Raw genomic sequence first — 20,060 nt, forward strand, 5'->3', positions numbered from 1 at the left:
GTCTTAATAAATGCCTTTAAGAGACTAAGTGACACTTGTATCAAAGGGGTAGCCGTGTTAGTCTGGATCTGTAAAAGCAGCAAAGAGTCCTGTGGCACCTTACAGACTAACAGACGTATTGGAGCATGAGCTTTCGTGGGTGAATACCCACTTTGTCGGATGCATGACACTTGACATGTCAAAAAAGTTACCTCCAGCATCATTTGCTTTCCAGCATTTTATTTTCTCGTTGTTACATTAAAAAAACCCTACCTTACTAAAATTTAAGTCCATTAAAATGTACATGCAACAGGTAACATTTAAAATTTTGCATAATTTTAGATTGATAGGCAATTAATGTAAGTTACACTATAGCTTTTAGCATCAGTTTTAGAAACTTTTAGACCAATAAAACATATCAATTTTACATGTCCAATCTTCCACATAGGACCAACATTAACTTTATTCACACTGCATCTATTTCAAATATACTGATTTTTGCAGCGCCGATCTATAGACAGTCTCTCTGACTTTAGCCTAGTTTCATTGGACCCAAAATAACTAACTCCACCAAAACAGTCCCTGCCACCAATTACAGTAACTCTGATGCTAAGATTCACTAACTCAATTCATTTACTCATTACATGAGAAATCCAGTTCTAATTACCAGAGCAACGATTCAGAACCAGCAAAGATATTCAAAGGAGCCAGAGGTTCATTAGCACAACAAATCATTCTGTTATCTTAATAAAAATATCCTGCAAATTATTCTCTCTCTTTTGGTTTGCTGGAACAAAGAAAGATTTTTTTTTTAAATGAAAAACACTTCGTCGTTTAGGAAAGACTCCCATTTGAGGATGATTTTATGGACTGGTTTCGTGAAGTGATAGAACAGGTAAATTAATGAGTTCTATTAATTTAATTCTGAAAGACTACATGGGTGAAATTTAACCCCCATATCAATGGAATATCAGTATATCCCTGGAGGTGAACTAAACTTCACAGAAATGGGCTCATAATGACCATCAGAAGAGGGTGGCATCCTTTCCCATGCTTTACTGAGGTAGCTAGAGCAAATGTAAGTTAGGGTGGCAATATGAAGACACTTGTTCTTCGCTTCCAACCAGATGGATTTATTATAATACTCAAGGTTAAAGATTAACACCAACTAATAACTTTATTTTGAATGTGAGAGAATATAACAACTTTAGGAAGATTCATCCTAAAAAATCAGCATGGTGGGTTGAATTAGCAAATGTCCTTTATATGAAATAAAAACAACCAGGCTAAATTTCCTTCTCAGTCTAATGTTACTTATTTGCCAATATTGACTAGAGGGCAGTAGCTAGCAGTGAAAAAATACACAGATACCCAGTTGTGGAGGTGAGGGGGTCAGAGAAGCCAAGAAGAAACCAGATGAAGCTCTGATTACTGGTCTAATACTTTAGAGGAAGAATTGTAGTAGTCTCATGTGGCTCCTGGCCTAGAGAATCACCTTTATTTCTGAGAACATCATAGGTGTCTGCTTTAACACGGATATAATTTAAGATATAAATTGATCTTAAATTGGTTGCAAGTTCTTTGGGACAGGAGCTGTGTCTGTACAGTGCACAGCATAACGGAGCCCCAATCTGATGGGACACTGTAATGAAAATATTTAGCAGATTTCTCATTAAGTTCCACTATCAACACTTTTAGAGTCTTTGTGAATGGTTCAAACAATTATTTTTAACCAAATATATTCCCCTTGCTGGAACTTTCCAAGTCTAGAGATTCACCTGCAAGGAAAACCTATGCATAATAGTACCCTAGCAAAGTTAGCAGGCTTCTCTCTCTACCTAACAATTATATCGCCATAACAGGCCAGACAGCCTATAGCAAATGCAACAGAAGCCATAAAAGTTCTGTCCTCCTGTTGGTCTGGTCATCCAGAAAAAAAATCTCCATCGAGTAGTCCATAGCATCCTTGGCCAGAGAAACAATAGCTATCTATGACAGGTAAACTGATGAAGAAACTCTGAAACTTCACCATCTTGCTTCCTCCCATTCAGAATTTTTTTTTTTTTTATTTAAACTGCCTGAGCTGTTTGGCATTCTGCTCCTTAGTCATTATGAGAACATTGCTCTAAAGCCTTAAATAAAAGGTGGTTAAATCAAAAACATATGGTCTTGGAACATTCTTTCCGGAGTCTGTTCCCCAAATAGCTCTGGCCCAGAGTCTGAAGTACCTCTTTCTTGTGGAGGAAGTGAACAGAGATGGTAAGGGTGAAGTAACTATGTTTAAAAGTCTTACATTTTCTTCATCCTTTCTTTTTAATTTTCTGTTTAGGGAAGGGGATGGGGAGGAGGATGAAGGAAAGGAAGCAAAAACAACTTTCTCATAGCTTAACGTCTTAGTTAGGAGACAAATCCTAGAAACAAATAGCAATTATAAAAAAAAAAGTTTGGCTGACCAAAACCCAGGCAGAGGGTGGGGAAATGTCTCTAATTCAGAAGTCCCATTGATTGCAGGGTGGAAGGATGCTTGAATTAGACCCACTTCTTTCCAGAATCAAAAAATTGTTTTGGGATACATCCAAAGCCCACTGGCAGGGGGAAAACAAACAAACAAACAAACAAAACCATCAATGGAAAGATTCCCAAAGACATCAATGGGCTCTGTATCAGGCCTTTTGTGAAGCCCACCTCAGATAGAATCAGGCCTTTAAAACCATTAATGAAGTGCTTGTCTACCATGTTCTCCTGTCTTTGAGCCTTCACAAGGAAAAGCTGATCATATAACAGCCTTTGACAGCTAGGAAAAGTATTCATATGTGTAGAGCCCTGCGCACATATAAGTTTATATCCACAGAACCGGAGGGCTCTCCTGAGAACCGCAGCGGTGAAAGGAGAATGTGGGGCCACTGCTCCCAGGAGCCAGCACCCCCCTGCCTGCAGCCCTGCCCCCATCCCTTCCACGCAGCTGTCTGCATCTCCTATCTGGGGGCATGCATGCCGCTTGAACACAAGAGCGCGATCAAGGACAGCTGCCAGTGAGCCTGGTGCCCTCCCCAGTGGGCAGGGCTGGGGTGCTACAGCCATGCCAGAGGAACTGCTGGCGTGCGGCACTGGTGGTGGCCCCATGTTCTGCTCCTTTCACCACTGCGGTTCTTGGGAGAGCTCTGCGGTTCCGCGGATACCGATTTATATCCGCGGATATAAATTTGTATGCATGCAGGGCTCTACATATATGGAGGTAGGGGGAGAGGGAGTTGATTTGCAGCTTCTTTAGAATAGCTCTTTAAGGGGTAGTTGTCTCCCTCAATGTGCAGTACACAATTCCTCAGTGTGGGTGAGTGACTGAACCCCATGTGTTGAGCACAAGACTTTTTTTTTAAACTTTCTTGGGCTTTTTGAAGTATTTAAGAGTGCTTGTCTGCGTTCACCTGAATGCTGTAACAGACTAACACTAGAAAAGGTTAACAGGAAAAGGTTTTCGGCAGACAAAGAAACGTGCTTAAAACTAAATAGCAATCTAATATTTTTTGCTTTTGCTTTTATAGATGGCTGCTAATTACCTGTTCCAAATTGGCAACATGGTGTTGTTCATAACCTCTACATTCAAGGTTAATATGGTCCAGAAAAGCAGAAGAAAGAAAATAAACAGGAGAGCAGTAGCGGAACTACTAGTAGGATGCTTTGTTTATACTAAGCTACATGACAGCTCTGTGCAAGATCATCTGTACACTGAAAGGATACTACTGAGGACTGGCAAACAGTCTTTAGTTTGGTACAGGTGCCACCTATGTAGTAAACTTCAGCTAACAAAGAAAATCTAACTTTTCTATGTAATTGATTCCAACTGTTTATTCTCATCTGATTAAGTCATTCTAGCAACATTTAATTATTTCCTGCCCCTTTCTCCATCCCTTTCTTTCAGCCCACTGGCATACTGGAAAAGTCTGTGCCTTACGTTTCTGTCAGTCCATAGGCTAGGTCCAGCATGTCCATCTCCTCATCAGTAATTGCATCTAATTTCTCAAATATGTGGTCTTCAAAGATTAAGTGGCAAGTGGAGCAGGCCAATGTTCCTTCACATGCACCTGCAAAATAGACAAAAAAGTTTACTAGCCATACTGAGTTTTATATTATAGCAGAGGTTCATGGGTTCAACTGCACCCACTGCCTCTCCCAACTCTGAGCAGCCAGGTCTGGATGCAAAGCAGGGGCTCTCTTGCTTTCGTACACCCACTGAATTGGGAGACTACATCTGCCACTGCATTATAGCAGAGAATCAGTAGAATCCCTTACTAAACCATGAACTACTTGTTAATAAAAGTCAACCACTGAGTAATGAGAAATGTTAAAGTGCAAAGATATGACATGCTATTTATTTCCAACAAATTCTTGTGTTAATCAGAAGTCTTATTAGGCAGCATAGAGAGCATTACTAGATACATCCACTTTTTCCTCAGACATCACAAGCCATATGAACTATGCACAAATATATTTACTGTAGTTTTATTCAATTTATGCATCCAGTGTGAAAAGAAGAAACTGAACTGCTAAGGCAGGGCTAAAGAATGAGAAGTACCTTATCACATGAATGTGAATGTTACTTTAACGACTTAAAAATACGATGTAATGCGTGTGATAGTTATATCTTATTTCAAATATATAAAGGTCTTGAAAAATTCACTCAGTACCCACCTGCCCAAAGAATAAGCCTAGAAACCAAAATGCTTCTAACACCAATATGGTTGTGGCCCTCAAAGCAAAACCCATTTTGATAATTACCGTAAGTACTTCTGGTAATGTCTTTCCACACTGTATCAGTATCTCCTGGACTTGCTAAGAACTGGCCCCATCCATGGTACACCAGACAAAAATCCATGCTGTCAGATGCTACTATTTCAGGTCTGGATGGATTATCTGACTGTGGTGCTGTGAAGTCCAGCCAGTCTAGGAGCTGAATGAATATCTGGAGCAGGTCTGTCAGCCAAAACTGCTGGGAATGAGTAGGGAGCTACAAGGAGGATTGTGGCTCTGTGTTGTTTAACTATGAATAATGCCCTGGGAAGATTGTTGGAAAGGCATATAGGAGGTCTTGACTCCATTACAGAAGGAAGGTTTCCAATAACAATCCTCTGGATTCCTCCTACCCCTTCTGGAAGAAAGGTTCAGATTCTTGACATTCTCTTCAGTGCCAAACTGGTCTTTCAAAGGAATTCCATCCCTCCCCCCAATAATGGAATTAATCAGCTCTATGATGGTTCACAAGTGACCCTTTGTGACTGGTAACAGATTTTCTGCTCAGGAAGTCCACCAAATTGTTGACGACCCTTGGTGTAATCCTGTATCGGTGGCACCATGTTCTGAGCTTGATGACTTCCAGTCAGAGGGATGATGAGCAGGCTCCTGCTTGCTTGTTTATGTAGTGCATCACAAATGTGTAGTCCGTCAGGATCTACGCCAGGGAATTTCAAAGGATACTTGGGAATGCCATACACGCTACCCTGATACTTTGAGTTCCAGGACATTTTTGTGAAGTCCTATGTCTTCTGGGGGACCAGGTCCCTTGCATCTGGATCAGGTGGGCTCCCCAACCTGTGTGATACATCCACAATTAATGTCCTTGTAAAGGAAGGGGCAGAGAACGGTACACCTCCTTGTATGTTTTTTGGGTTCTAGCTACCATCTCAGCTCTTCAATGACATGAGGTAGTACTAAGACCTTCCTATTCATCCAGTGTTTCTCCAAGGAGTAGACTTATCTGAGCCAGAGTTGAAGCAGCACCAGGTGGAGTCTGGCAAGTGATGTTACATACATAAATGCCGACATATAGCCTAACATCCCAAGGAAGTCTGTACCATCATGTTCTGGTTGATTTTAGCTCAAGTAATAGTAATTGCACTAGCAGGAATCTGTCCTCAGGCAGATACGTGCTTTCAGACCTGAACACTTGATCATAGCTGCTATGAGCTCTATTGTCTATGATGGGATAGGAGAAGAGTTTTTGATAGTTCACCAGCAGGGCTAGCTGGGCAAACAGAGAGAGAGCGCACGAGTGCATATTCTAGACTTGCCACTGTCTCCTGCTAGGATCTGCCTCTGCTCAGCCAACCATCCAGGAAAGAATACATAAGAATGCCCCTACTGCTCATGTGGGTCACCCCTACTTCTAAGAATTTTGTGAAGACTCTGAGAGCCATGGAGAGTCTACATGGCAGTACCTTGTACAGATATGATTTGGCCCCACTGTGAATATGAGGTACTTCCTCTGGCCCCACTGTGAATATGAGGTACTTCCTCTGGTACCTCTCTCTGGTGGAGAGAGATGTGGAAATATGCATCCTGTAAGTCAACAGGAATGATCCAGTCTTGAGCCTGAAGAGAGGATTACCATCCTGAATCAGAAGCAGCATATGTATTTGTTCAGTCAACCCATGTCTTAGATATAGGACAAAGACCCTCTTTCTTCTTTGGGATAAGGAAATACCAGGAGTAGAAGCCTCTTCCCCTATATTCCTGAGGTACTTCCTCTATGGCACCTAGAGAAAGCAATGAGGAGATCACTTCTTTTTGTAATGAGCTTGTGAGAAGAGGATGGAAATGAATGGGGTAGCCCTGGATGAGGATATCCAACAGCCGCTTGTCAGTTGTGATAGTAGACCAAGACTGGTGGAAGGGGGCGAGGTGGTGGCAAGTGCTAAAATGGCTTGCATGTGGCTCCCAATATTCCTACCAAACCTGTCACCTCCTTTGTGTCCAAAGGAGCACAAAAAAAATGGGGTCTCCTGGAATACTGGGGCCTTTTCCTCTCAGGTACATGCGCTGTAAACACAGAGAGTAGGACTGTGTCCTCTGCTAAAATTGGGTTTTATTTGGCTTTTACAGGAACCCAGTGTGTAGATCCCCAAGGAAGGTAGAATGGACTGAGAGACTTTTAGTGAATGGAGCACTTAATCTGTTCTGCTTCTAAAGAGCTCCATCCCTTTTTCCACTTGTTTACATGTGCCCAACAGAGTGGCCAGGGCCTGTTGCAGTCCCTTCACTGGCTCAAGTATGCAGTACACAGGGACAACGGCAGGTGACAGGATCCCTTGTTGATCAGCAGGGCAATCCTGCCAGGGTCAAAGAACTCAGTATGCCAACAACTTGTGGGACTTAGCCTCTATCACCATTGTTTCAGTGTTTATTATTATTATTATTTGTATGAGACATGAAGAAGCCATAGCTGGCTATGATTTTTTTTTTTTTTTTTTTTTTTTTTTATAAAAGAGAGGGAGTGGGTGTTCCAGAGACAGTGGTATGGATGGAGAAGGAGGGGAAAGAGGTGTGTGGTTAGGAATGATGGCATGAGGGAGAGGAGATGGTGGCAGGGACAGTTGTGGGAGATGGAGAAGATGGACATGGTGGGATGGCCAACATTGGGGCAAACATTACCAAAGGAAGGAGGTGGCCCAGGGCCTCTGATTTAGAACTGGAGATCTTGGTATACCTGGAAGTGATCAGCTGTTGGTACTGGGACCAATAGCACTGCCTCCATTTCATCTAGTGACAACACTGATGGAGGTTTCTGCTGTCACTCTGTTGCCTGCTCCTGGAGGCGGACATCAGGCTTTGGTGAGGATGGGCTGGCTAACTATGCTGCGGGAAAGCAAGATCTGCTCCAGAACTTACATGATGATAGTTTGCAATGAGGCCAATATGGCCAAGAAGGTATGCTGTAAGGATACTGGGTCAGGTTGCAGATGGCTGATCCAGCGCCACTTATATCTCACTTGAGGTGGGGCCTGAAATGGGGGTCCCTGGAAACCTGCCTGGGGATGCTCTCCAAAAGGTAGAGAAAAGGGATCCCTATCCAATGTGGTAAAATTGGTGAGAAGTATCCTTCCTCAAACAGTGTGGTTGGAGAGTGATACAGCCTCCGTGCCAGCTGCAGCTTCTGGTGCAGAGGATGCGTCTGTCTCCTCTACAGCAACATTATGATTTGATGAACTGATCTACAACTTATGAATTGTGGTTGATAAGATGAAATTATGCAGTGGTTACCATGAAAATTGCTGCATCATATATGACCTCTGTCTTTGTGTATCCACCTCTGCTGAAAAACACTGAAGCATGCAACTCCCAGGCCTGGGAGAATAGCCAATTGTTAAGGACCTATCAGTGTCTGGGGCAAACAGTTCTCTCCAACTTCCCCCAACTTACCTACAAGGAGGGGATAGTGGAAAGAATGGAAATTCCCTGAGAGGGACAAAGAGATGGGGGTGACAAAGCAGGAGGTTATAAACAGACTCAGGAGGGAAGACTGGGACCCACAGAGGAAGTTTTGGGAAGGGAACAGACCAGCCAAGGAAAGAAAAGGAAAGAAGGTTGGAGAGAGGCTCTATGTTTCAGAACCCAAGTCAGGCACTACTCCTGAAGGACCCTGGACAGCCCCAGATCACTGACCCCAGCCCCCAAAATACTCTGAAGCTATGACAATACTGAGGAGTAGGTCCAGGGAAATGTGTATTGGATTTATTATTTTTGTACAGATCTCTGTATTTCTCATGCAATTAAAGAAAGAACAGTGTTGTAGAATCCTGTGCAAAGTGTTAGCATGTTTCATGTGTTACATTATTCATATGCCCCTTGAAGAAGTAAACTGTGGACTCATACCACCATATGCTGGAGTTCTGTGAAAGGGTGTGTCCTAGACTCTTCCTATAGCTTAAAGTCAGCACGGACTCTAGGGGCGGGGAAGCTGTAGCAAGTGCTTGCAACTCTCAGGAGGGAAAGTGCCAAACAATCTGCACCCTGAAATCATGCCTAGAAGCCTCAAGCACTGTCCCCAACTTGGTCCCTGTTCAGACTCCAGAGGCTTAAAACACCCAACGATTCAGTTGCTGGATCCCTCACAGCACTCTGGTGAGGAGCCAAAGGGAGGCACTTGCCCAGACCTGTAACAGATGCATCTCAGGCCCTTGATTGGCACAGTCACCAATATCAGTACCCAGGTTGGCACCAGGTCTTCTTCCCTGCATGGTGCATGTTCAGACAGGAAGCCCTGGAGGATGTGTCTTGATGAGTAATGCTTAGAGTCCTCCTTGCAGGACTGTCCTGCATGGTACTTGGAGCCAAGCTTATGCTCCATCTGGCCTCACCTCTCAAAGTTGCCCTCTAGTTTCAGGGGCACAGGTACCAGAACTGCCAGTGTTGGCTCAGAGGCTGCCAGCACTTTGCCTTTTTCTCTCTAGATCCTGGAGTATGGTGTCCACTTAAAGGAGTGCTGGCTGATTAAATGTTTGGTTCTATTTGGTGGTTAACATTTCCTCTGGGTCAGAACTGACTCTCAGTCTGTCTGCTCTAAAAGATGTAGCTTGAGCCAAGAGTTTCTGGACTAGCAAGTCCTTGCAGAGAAAGACAAGCACAGCCACATCCCAAACAAGTGATCTCTTTCACCAAGCAGAACAGGCATCCGCTACATCTGTTAGTAAGGGGGATTAGCAGGGTTTGAACCCAACAGCTTAGAGTCCGTCATGATGTGTTGCACTTGATATCAGGTATCCCAACTTGTACAGGGGACAATGTCCAATTAAAAGGAGGGTAGAAAACAAAGTTCTTCTCAAATTTGTGAAAAATGCAAGTTTTGAAGATCTCAAAAGAACACCTGGTCAGACACTTGCTACGCTGGCCAGCCAAACAAGTTACTTAAATCAGCCACACAAATAGAGGAAATATATTTTCAGTTGAGATTATGTAATCCCATCACACTGACCAGTCTATTTAAAGAATTAATTTTGTTAAACAAGTAGTATTAAGTGAGGTGGCTATAGTTAAGTCATTAAATAGTTTTAAGTATCCCTACAGCACTATTGCTGCATCTGGATTGCCCCCTAGTGACAAAATTGCACTCCTAGCAAAGGTTTTACAAGACCAAGTACCTCAATATATAGGACTGTTTTAATAAAACATTGAATTTCTTTAACATTATGTAGCGTAGACTCACACAGCCAGATTGTGATTTCTCCCCCGCCCCCCCAAAAAAAGTTTAATTTGCTCACATAATTATTTTGGCTTCTTAATTTACAGACCACCGCTTTTTGCTTCAAGATTAACAAGGGATGTTTTTACATAGAATACAAGCAGAGTAGCTAGAGGCCTATATGCTGTGGTATTTATGGTATTAGATGGTATTTATAATTCTTAATAGAATAACTATAATATTTTGACATGCTTTAAAAATGTTACTAAGCCAACCATTTTAGTTTTAAATGATCATGTTAGGAGTCTATTCTTCTGTGATATGTATGCAGTTTCTATTGATGTGAACAGAGGTTCTACAAGTATACCAAGGAGATTTCGGATTACTGACATCACGGATATGTTTATTTACACTCTTTTTAAACAAGACTGAATGCTGCAAATTGTGCACCTCACTCTATTTAACTCTATTTTGTTCCTCTCTAATTACTGTATTCCTCTCTCAGTCACTCATATCCATCTTCACCCACTCCCTCCTTTTGTTTATTCTAGCTCTAGTCTCAAGCCCCAATCCGGAAAGTTGATTTGTGTGGGCAGATCCCTGGCCATGCAGAGCTCTATTGCCTTCAGTGGAACTCAGTGGTTTGTGTACACAGACAACCTTGCAGTTTGGGGTCTGAGATTATGAGGCCTTCAGTGCAAGGACCATCTCTTATTTAGTTTATACAGTGCCCAGTATAACAAGGCCCCTGTTCTGATATGGGCTTTTGGATGCTATTATAAAAACTGGAATCCATTAATTTGGATCTGCACATGATACTTAATAAATCATAATTTTACTCGCCAAAGACCCAATCCAGTTCCATTGAAATCAAGGAGAATCTTCCCACAGACGTCAATAGGCACTAGATGACTTGATGTACTATTGCATATGCAGACTAAGCAATACGTACCTAAACTTTGCAAGATGATTACACAACAGGAAAACGATAGGTAAGATTCTTATCTAGGAATTACAGAATATTACATTCTTAATACTGTAAAATGGATATTATATGAAAGAGAAAAGTTTTAATTCAGTAAATTAAATGTAATATATAGCATTTTCTGAAAAATATGGAAAAGCAAAGACATGTTACTTCAACTGCTTGGATACCTTTTAGTCTACAATCACATTTTATTTTTTGTACAAGAGACACATAGGTGCAATTCTCCAGTACAATTGGCTGGGGGAGAAGGAAAAAATGCGACAACTTAGTTTCCCCTTACATCCGCCATCAAGATCACTCTCACCATAGTTGAGTACTGCATTTCTGAAATGAAACCTAAACTGCTACTTTGGTACTTTAACAGAGCAGATTTATTAACACGGCCTCAGTTATTGTTGACTACTTATTCCTACTTCTGAGACTCAAAAAGCAACACTGGCTGCTGCCTAATGTAATGGATTAGTAATACTTCCACAGCATCATAAATGAGCATGGTGCTTTACTATTCCTAAAGAACAATTCCAAGACTCCCTCTGGATCAAGCAGAGGCCAAAACTATGAAGTCAAATCAAATCTTAAATTTTGAAATACTCCAACTCCTCCAGGAGTTAGGGAAGTGTTATTACCATTGTACAAGGCATTGATGAGACCTTATCTGGAATATTGAGTGCAATTCTGGTCTCCAATGTTTAAGAAAGATGAATTCAAACTGAGACAGGTGCAGAGAAGGACTAGTAGGATAATCAGAGGAATGGAGAACCTGCCTTACGAGAGGAAACTTAAGGAGCTTTGGGTGTTTAGCTTAACCAAACAAAGAACGGCGGAAGATAAGATTGATGTATATAAATACATCAGAGGACCAAACACTAGCGAGGAAGGGAAATTATTTAAGCTAAGGGACAATGTAGGCACAAGAACAAATGGATATAAACTGTCCATCAACAACTTTAGGCTTTAAATTAGACTAAGGTTTCTGTGAAGTTCTGGAACAGCAGTCCAAGGAGAGCAGTGGGGGCAAAAAAACCCCACCCTAACTTGTTTCAAGACTGAGCTCAATAACTTTGTGGAAAGGATGGCATGATGAAGTTGCCTACAATGGCATATGGCCCATCTGCAACTGCTATTAGCAAATATCTCCAACAGCCAGAGATGGGACGCTAAATGGGGAGGGCTCTGAGTTTCTACAGAGAATTCTTTCCCAAGTGTCTGGCTGGTGGGCCTTATCCACATGGTCTAGGTCTAACTGATCACCATATTTAGGACTGGAAAGAAATTTTCCCCAGGTGAGCTTGGCAGAGACCCAGGGGTGTTGTTTTCCCCCCTCTGCAGCAAGGAGCACGCATCATTGGCTGGCGTGACCTAGAGTAAATGGTGGATTCTCCATAACTTGGAAGTCTTTAAATTAAGATTTGAGGATTTCAGTAATTCTGCCAAAGTTTATGGGTCTATAACAGGAGCATGTGGGTGAGTTTGTGGCCTACGATGTGCCAGAGGTCAGAACAGATGATCATGATGGCCCCTTCTGACTTTAGAGCAGTGGTTCTCAAACTTTTTTTCCCTACGGACCACTTGAAAATTGCTGAGGGTTGCGGCGGACCACTTAATGATCTTTCCAAATGTTGTTTGTACTGTTACTTAACTATTGTAAAGCGCTTTAGATAAAAGCGCTATATAAAAAAACCTTAATACATGTTTTTTTCTTCTACAAATAAAAGCACACAAATCATATTTTAATATCAATAGTCTTACTTTTCTAATGCGATGGATGTGCCCTCTCCCCCGCCACGGCAGCCCCCGAGCTGGGGCTGGAAAGGAGGGGGGTCCCTCCCCCTCTCTCCCACCACAGCAGTCAGAGAGCGGAGGCTGGGAAGGACGGGGGGGGGGCGGGGGTGTCTCTCCCCGACCACAGCAGCCACAGAGCTGAGGCTGGGAAGGAGGGCCATCTCTCCCCAACAGCCGCAGCCCTGTAGCTAGGGAAAGTTGCCTCTTTCTCTGGCCACCACAGCTCTGCACATCTCAAATTCTCCCCACCCTGTCTTCTCACCCAACTTCCCCCTCCCATCTACCCCCTATTCTCCCCAAGGCCACCACCTCACCTTACACATGCGTCTTCTCCAGGGTCCAGGCACCTAATTAGTGGAGCCACACCTGCACGACTCCACTAATTAGGTGGGTGGCCCTTCATTCTCTTGCGTGCGGCTGCCCAGACGCGCATCTTAGAGGGAACTATCTGCAGACCACCTGAATGGAGCTCACGGACCACTGGTGGTCCACAGACCACAGTTTGAGAACCTCTGCTTTAGAGTCTACGAGGTTTCTCTGTTGCAAGATTCTTTTGGGATACAGACCTTTTCCAAGGGTGGAATCAATTTTTTCTACTGAAGTCACCTCTGTGTTAATTCATGCCAGAATGGCTCAAGATTCATTGACACTTTTTCAGGAGCAAATATCTGACACGGTGTGCTGCCCTCCGCCCCAACTCCATTTCATTGGTCTTGTGAAAAATTTTCTCTCTAAATTTCAACAGCCCCTTTCAAGGGATTATCTGATCCTTAGACTCTGCCCCAGACAAATAATTAATGGAGCAGGCAACTTCTGCTATGCAGTCTAAATCCTACATGGTGAGCAACCTAGCTTGTTCCAGTGGAGGGTGGCAGAGGAGATAAGTTTCATTCTGTGGAAGCACTCATCTGGAGGAACCAATTGGCACCCCGGTCTAACAGGTGGAGACTACTTATTCCATGTCCTGCCCAAACTGAAACTGGGAAAGACAAGGAGAGGGAGAAGCCAACAGAAGAAAAAAGTGTGAGAGGTTCCCTCCCCTCAAAAACAGGTACCTAGAAGACTAGTGAGAGCATTTGTGAAACAGACTGGGGGAGAGAGAGAGAGAGAGTGTGTGTGTGAGTGGAATAGGGACTCTGGTTCCCTAAATGAAACCTTGTGGAAGAGGGGAAATACTCCTGACCACACTTCCTACCAGTGTCTGTGGAACTTGGGAGGAAGGGAAAGGAGGTTTTTTTATCCAACCCCTCTAAAAAAATAGATATGGTTTCCTTGAAGGCAGAGTTTAATAGGATGATGTTGAAATAATTGAACTGGGATGAGTAAAAGGGTTTCCCTCTACACCTGTGCACAGAAGCTAAACTGTGTGCCCATATCTGCAGATGGCCTTGGCTGGTTCCTCCTCTCAGCACTTACATTCAACAGTGATGGGTGTTACAGATAGCCCTACAACAGATGAAGAGGAGTTTTAGTGACAGTAGAGGCAGAAGGAACTTGCCATTGATGGGAATATGCCAGTTCTGCAGATTTTGCACCTGCAGGAATAGCTACTGCCATTAGGAGATCAACTATCTGTGTAGCATGTCTACAGTGGGCAAAAACAGAGAAAGACTCAGGCTCCAGACAGATTGCGTGAAAGACATGGGAGTGAAAATCTTCAGGGTGCATCCCCTTCAGAGAAAGTGCGATAGCTAACGTTGTTTAAAATTCCATTTTGAGATCTGTCTGCAGAGATCTCGTGTAAATTTTTAAAAGCTTAAAAGCAAATGTTTCTGTTTTCCAAAAAGTAATGTTGTATATTAACTAAATTCTAAATATTCTATGCAGCCCCAGACAGAAAAAGAAAAGTTAGACAAATTCTGAAGTTCTAAAGAAGATAATTATGTTTAAGACACATCCCATTCAAATGAGAAAACTGGTCAATTATACTTTCAAAAATTAAGTACAGTATTCAAGTAATTTTACTTACCAAATCCATCTATGTCTAGATTCTTATCAACAACAACATCTAGCAGCGAGTCCCCAACTTTCCCTTCAGCTGTTAGTTTGTCACCATCACGGTTTATGAAGTGGACAGTTACTTTATCTTCTGAGCTGAAAAATAAAAGCACATCCATGTTAACTATTACTAAAGCATGTAATGTGACTGGCAGAAGAATTTTAGAGCTTTATGGTAGTCTACCAATTTTAAAGAAGCACCAATAAAACACTAAACATTACCAAAAGCTTTTTGGCACAAAAACCCAAAGAAATAATTAAGTTTGTAAACGCTTCATGACAGAGTAAGTACTCCCCACTACATCTTGTTCAGTGCTGAGTGCACTAACATAAGAAATAAGGAACAACAGCTAAGGTTTGTGTTTTGTCATGATGAATGATAGAGAGGGAAGAGTGTTAGATCCTGAATTTCCCTTTTTTCCATAAAAGTTAGAGCTATTTTATTTCAGACACAGGTTAACTGACAAAATCCCGTCGTTGAACACCACTTCCAACACAGAGGGTATGCAAGAGTAGCCCAGGACAGACAGTCACTGCATACATGACATCTGATGGTCTGGAAAGGCTTCAGAAGTACATCAACTGAATTGTTTACTAAATTCCAAATAGTTATATCTGTGCAACCCCAGTGACAGCAATATGGTTGCACAGGTGTCTGCAATAACCTTTTTTTTTTTAAAAAAAACAAAACACTAATGATGTGCAAGAAAGAACACAAATTTAACTTCAGGTTTGCAGGGTTGACAGGAAAAAAAAAGTCCTTATTTGTAAGATTAGCACTTTCAATCAAAAAATAAAGACAACAACTAGGAATTCAAGAATACCATTTTAAAGTCACTTCTAAAGAGCAGAACCATACTTTAAGGATTATCAATCAAACCAAAAGGATCAGATTCTTCACTGGATGTCCTGTTTTATTTTGTATACATGTGTGAGCATGCACATGCGTGTCAACTAGTAAACAGAATTATCCTTGGACTGGCAACAGGATTGCTCCCACCAGCAAAGAGGCAGACCAATACAATGTTTGCTTTAAAATTACATCTAGCTTCAAGAAACTAAATCCAAGTGTTACCTCTAATGCATACAGGCTCTGGATGACCTGCCATGTACAATAATTACCAATCTTGTAAATGAAGCCAGTCCATAAGAAGTCTAACCTGCACAGCCAATGCTAAACAAAATTACGAAAGCTTTCATACTGAAAGTTACATTGGGGGGGGGGGAGGGAAAGTATTTTAATATTCTTCACAAAACAAAATATTTACTATACAATTAGACTAAAACCTTAAGTGCCTTAATGGACGACTAAATTAAATCAAACATTTTGAAACAGGTCATAAAATGATCTTTTTATTTAAAGAATACAAGTATGTTTCTTGAGAAAGTTATTATATTTGCCATAACTGTAAAAACACACACACACACACACACACTTTGGCAGCAATATGTGGCATGATTCATTATGATGCCATGTTCAATTCTTGTCAAATATTCCCTCAGTCCATTTTCCAGAAGATAGCCACAAGCTACCTTCAATAACAATGAATTAATCCAAAAAAATATAATCAGTGACAAAAGACTGACCTTGTTAATCTGCAAAATTCAAGTGAAGCATGTACTACATTAACTTGAGTGTGGTTTCTGAATTTCTGGACATAAAGTTGTTTAGCTTTAAGAATACAGAAGTGCATACGTTCTGGTAGACAAAACATGTTTTAGTCTATTTGGAATACTTTTTTATCCCAGCATGTGAAGGAGATACAGATCTGATTGCTTTTACAGAACTACTTAGTAAGTGTGCTAAATGTAAAATATTATTTATTCAGTGTGCCCACAGCATGCCAGGCCATCTAGAATGGATATATTCTCTGCCCTTAAGTGCTCAAAATCCAATAGCAGACATGATGCAACAAGTGTGAGAGATAAACAATAGTTGGGCAAGTCATAGGTTGGCTGGACAGAGGTTACAAAAATAAAAATTCAGGCGTATTTAGTTATGTAGGCTTCTTGCTCCAAAATATGCACAAAATCTTTCAAGGAAAAGTGCTCCCTTAAACAAAACTCTCATTCATCCTTCCATGGTCACTATCCAACCATCTTCTGTTCCACCCCATCATGCCCCCACCCCCCAAATCACATAAAAAAGGAAGGGTAGAAATGCCTTTGGATGCCTACGCCAGTTTTTCAGCAGCTCCAGCTGTGGTCAGAGCAGTTTCTGGCTCCTACAGGTCTGGTCCTGCACCTGGGAAACGTTCTTCCATTCAGGCCACATGGCTATAAGGCATTAAGCCTCTGAAGAACATCCTTCCTAACGATGTCAGGCTGGTAAAATTCCTACTTGGCTTAGCATTTCTGCTGCTCAGAAGGGACCCGTAGGCAAGTGTCAGTTTTCCTGCCTACTAGACTAAGACAACAGGAGAAATTGGGAGTGGGTTGCATACAGCATTAAGCTTCCAGTCAGCAAGTAGAATTGTCAGAGGGGCTGAATGAGAGAGGAGCAAAGAAAATTGGACAACCAATTAGAAGCGAACAGGGGCGTGTGCAGGAATAAAAATTTGACCGCTCTTGTGGGGGCACATTCTGTGCCCCTGCGTGGCCTCAGGCGGTCAGCTCTCCCCGCACAGCCCCAGGGTGGAGGAACTCTGTGCCCCCGCTGATCACTGGGGGGCCCACACCCCTGCTTGCCCCCCCTTGTGCATGCCCCTGGAGGGGAGAGGACAAAAAGAAAAAAGGGGTTGGGGGGGGGCGCGGTGCTTTAAAGACAACATAGGTATGTCACTAGTCAGCAGGGAGGATGGTGAACTCAGCTGATGTCAACCACATAAGTAATGTCTTGTGAGAAGGGGGAGAGGCCAAGGAAAAGCCCTCTGCTGAACTGAGCATGTCTGAATGCCTCACCTGTTAGTAGTAAATGAGGCAGGGAGAGACTGTGTCTGGGGTTTTTAGCTACAGATATGAAGTTAATCATTTTTGTCAAAGATTCACACTAGCTCAATTTGCCAACAAACTGGAGGACACTGTATAAAAATTATGATTCTATTACCTGCTGCAGCAGCAAAACAGTTTAACTTGATTTTAGTAGGAAGATAAAGTATTAGAGGCTATTACAATCTTTTGCGATCACAATCTTAACTGCTACTATGATCAGGGCCAGGCCATTTCCTTTCCAAATTAGGCAGACTTACACACTAAGACCCCAATCCTAAAAAGATGTATGTATATGCTTAACTTTGAAGTCTATGGGACTAGTCACATGTTCAAAGTGAAGCATATGTGTAAATCGTCACAGGACTGCAGCCTATTTTAAAACACATCTTTATAAACAGTTTCATATAGATTTGTTGAATTTAAAAGAATTTGAAAAATGTATGGGACCCTTTTGCGTGAAAAACCCTCATCCTGAATCAGTAGAGGAAAGGCCCGGGGACAAGTAAAGTACATGGCTCAGAAAAAGAATAAGGGGTATTAAATATATAAACAATTCCAGAATTCATAGAAGGATAAGTACCTGTGGGATTCATATCAGAAAGAAACGGTTTTGTACAGTTTGCAAAAAGCAGGAGAAGCTTTCTGATAAAGTGCAGTCCTCCTGTAAATAAGTGTTAGACTTCCTATTCCCCACACATACATAAGCAAGCTGGTCACGTGAAACACACAGAAATAGAAATGTGTCATTTTGCCTACAAGAAGTTATTCGATTGATCCATAAAATACAGCATAAGGAAAGAAATAAAATGCCATTTTGTTTAACAGCTTACACAGCTGCTAAACATTTGAATTTCAGAAATGTTGAACTATTCTGTAGCTTTCAAGCCAAAAATAGTTTGAATCTTTGATCAACCTATATTAACACCGACAGAGTGAAAGACTGCAGAAAGGCAACTGCAAAACCAGCAAGGAAACACTCAAAATGGCTGATAGAAAGATAGATCTGTCACTGTGCTTGTTGATTGATCTACAACTGAGCACATACATCAGATTTGGGCATGACAGTAATTTTATATCCTCATGGATTGTATTTTCTAAAAAGAACAACCTACCCTAAATTCTCAATTACTGAGGGACAATCTTCCCTCATTGATATATGTGCTTTCCATAACCAACAATGTATAACTTTTCATGAGTGATGTACCTGAATACTTGGATGCTAATATCTAAACTGCATTCTTAAATTTACTCACCTAAATTTGGGTTACTGCTCATTATGCACTATATGTATCTTATCACTTTAAAAACAAACTTTGTATTTGTGGATAATTAAGCACTATATCCAGATGTACAGACACTTTTCTCAGCCTGTATATTATGTAATTTTAACATTAGCTTTAATAAAAATTTTAAATTTGTTTGACATTGTAGAGTTGGAAGCTGACGGTATCGCAAAGGAAATAAGAACAGTTTTAGGAACTTTAGTGATCATGGTAGAATAAGATAAAAACTGGTTGGTTTGAATTTAGATTGCGTAACAGTGAATGCAGGCTGTGTAACAGGAGTGTTCTCTAATTGATCAGCAACGTAATAACATTAACCGGGATGACTTTAAGTGAGGAGTTACTGTTTATCTTGGATATTGCTTTAGAGCCAAACCCCGCACTCCTTTCCCAGACAAAACTCTCACTGAGCTCAGTACAACTTGTACCATGACAGAGGTCTGAGTAAAGACTAAATGGTAGATTTAAACAGACTTAGTGAGGATCTGTGTAATGGGAGCACCCAGTTTTGGGGTGTGATGCATTTTCTTTAGGCTTTTTGATGAGCACCTTGTATGATAAATATAAAATTAAAAAATTAAAGTTAGCTTAAAATTTGGTTAAGGAGAAATTATATGTATGCATGTAGTAACAAAGGTACCAATCAGCAAGTAAAATAAGGCAGTGAGAATAATAAGTAGTACGGCTGTCAAGTGATTAAAAAAATTAATCGTGATTAATTGCGCTTTTAAACAATAAAATATTATTTATATAAATATTTTTGGATGTTTTCCACATTTTCAAATATATCTATTTCAATTACAACACAGAATACAAAAAGTGTACAGTGCTCACTTTATTATAAATATTTGCACTGTAAAAATAAAAAATAGTATTTTTAATTCACTTAATACAAGTACTGTAGTGCAATCTCTTTATCGTGAAAGTTGAACTTACAAATGAAGAATTATGTAAAAAAAAAACTACATTCAAAAACAAAAATGTAAATCTTTAGAGCCTACAAGTCCACTCAGTCCTACTTCTTGTTCAGCCAATCGCTCAGACAAACAAGTTTGTTTACATTTGCAGGAGATAATGCTGCCCGCTTCTTGTTTACGATGTCATCTGAAAGTGAAAACAGGCATTCGTATGGCACTGTTGTAGCCAG

At 41.3% G+C, this 20,060-nt stretch overlaps 1 protein-coding gene across 1 annotated transcript in view; it reads right to left on the bottom strand.

Annotated features, from left to right (window-relative positions):
* FDX1 (ferredoxin 1) overlaps positions 1 to 20,060 on the bottom strand; it is a 42,865-nt gene that overhangs the window by 7,348 nt on the left and 15,457 nt on the right. Inside the window, exons 2-3 of the mRNA XM_065405057.1 lie at positions 14,671 to 14,795; positions 3,932 to 4,061 (exon numbers count right to left, since the gene is read on the bottom strand). Of these exons, the coding sequence (XP_065261129.1) occupies positions 3,932 to 4,061; positions 14,671 to 14,795 (255 nt within the window). The remainder of the gene's footprint in view (positions 1 to 3,931; positions 4,062 to 14,670; positions 14,796 to 20,060) is intronic.

This window comes from Emys orbicularis, chromosome 1 (genome assembly GCF_028017835.1).
Source record: "Emys orbicularis isolate rEmyOrb1 chromosome 1, rEmyOrb1.hap1, whole genome shotgun sequence".
Classification (NCBI taxonomy): Eukaryota; Metazoa; Chordata; order Testudines; family Emydidae; genus Emys; species Emys orbicularis.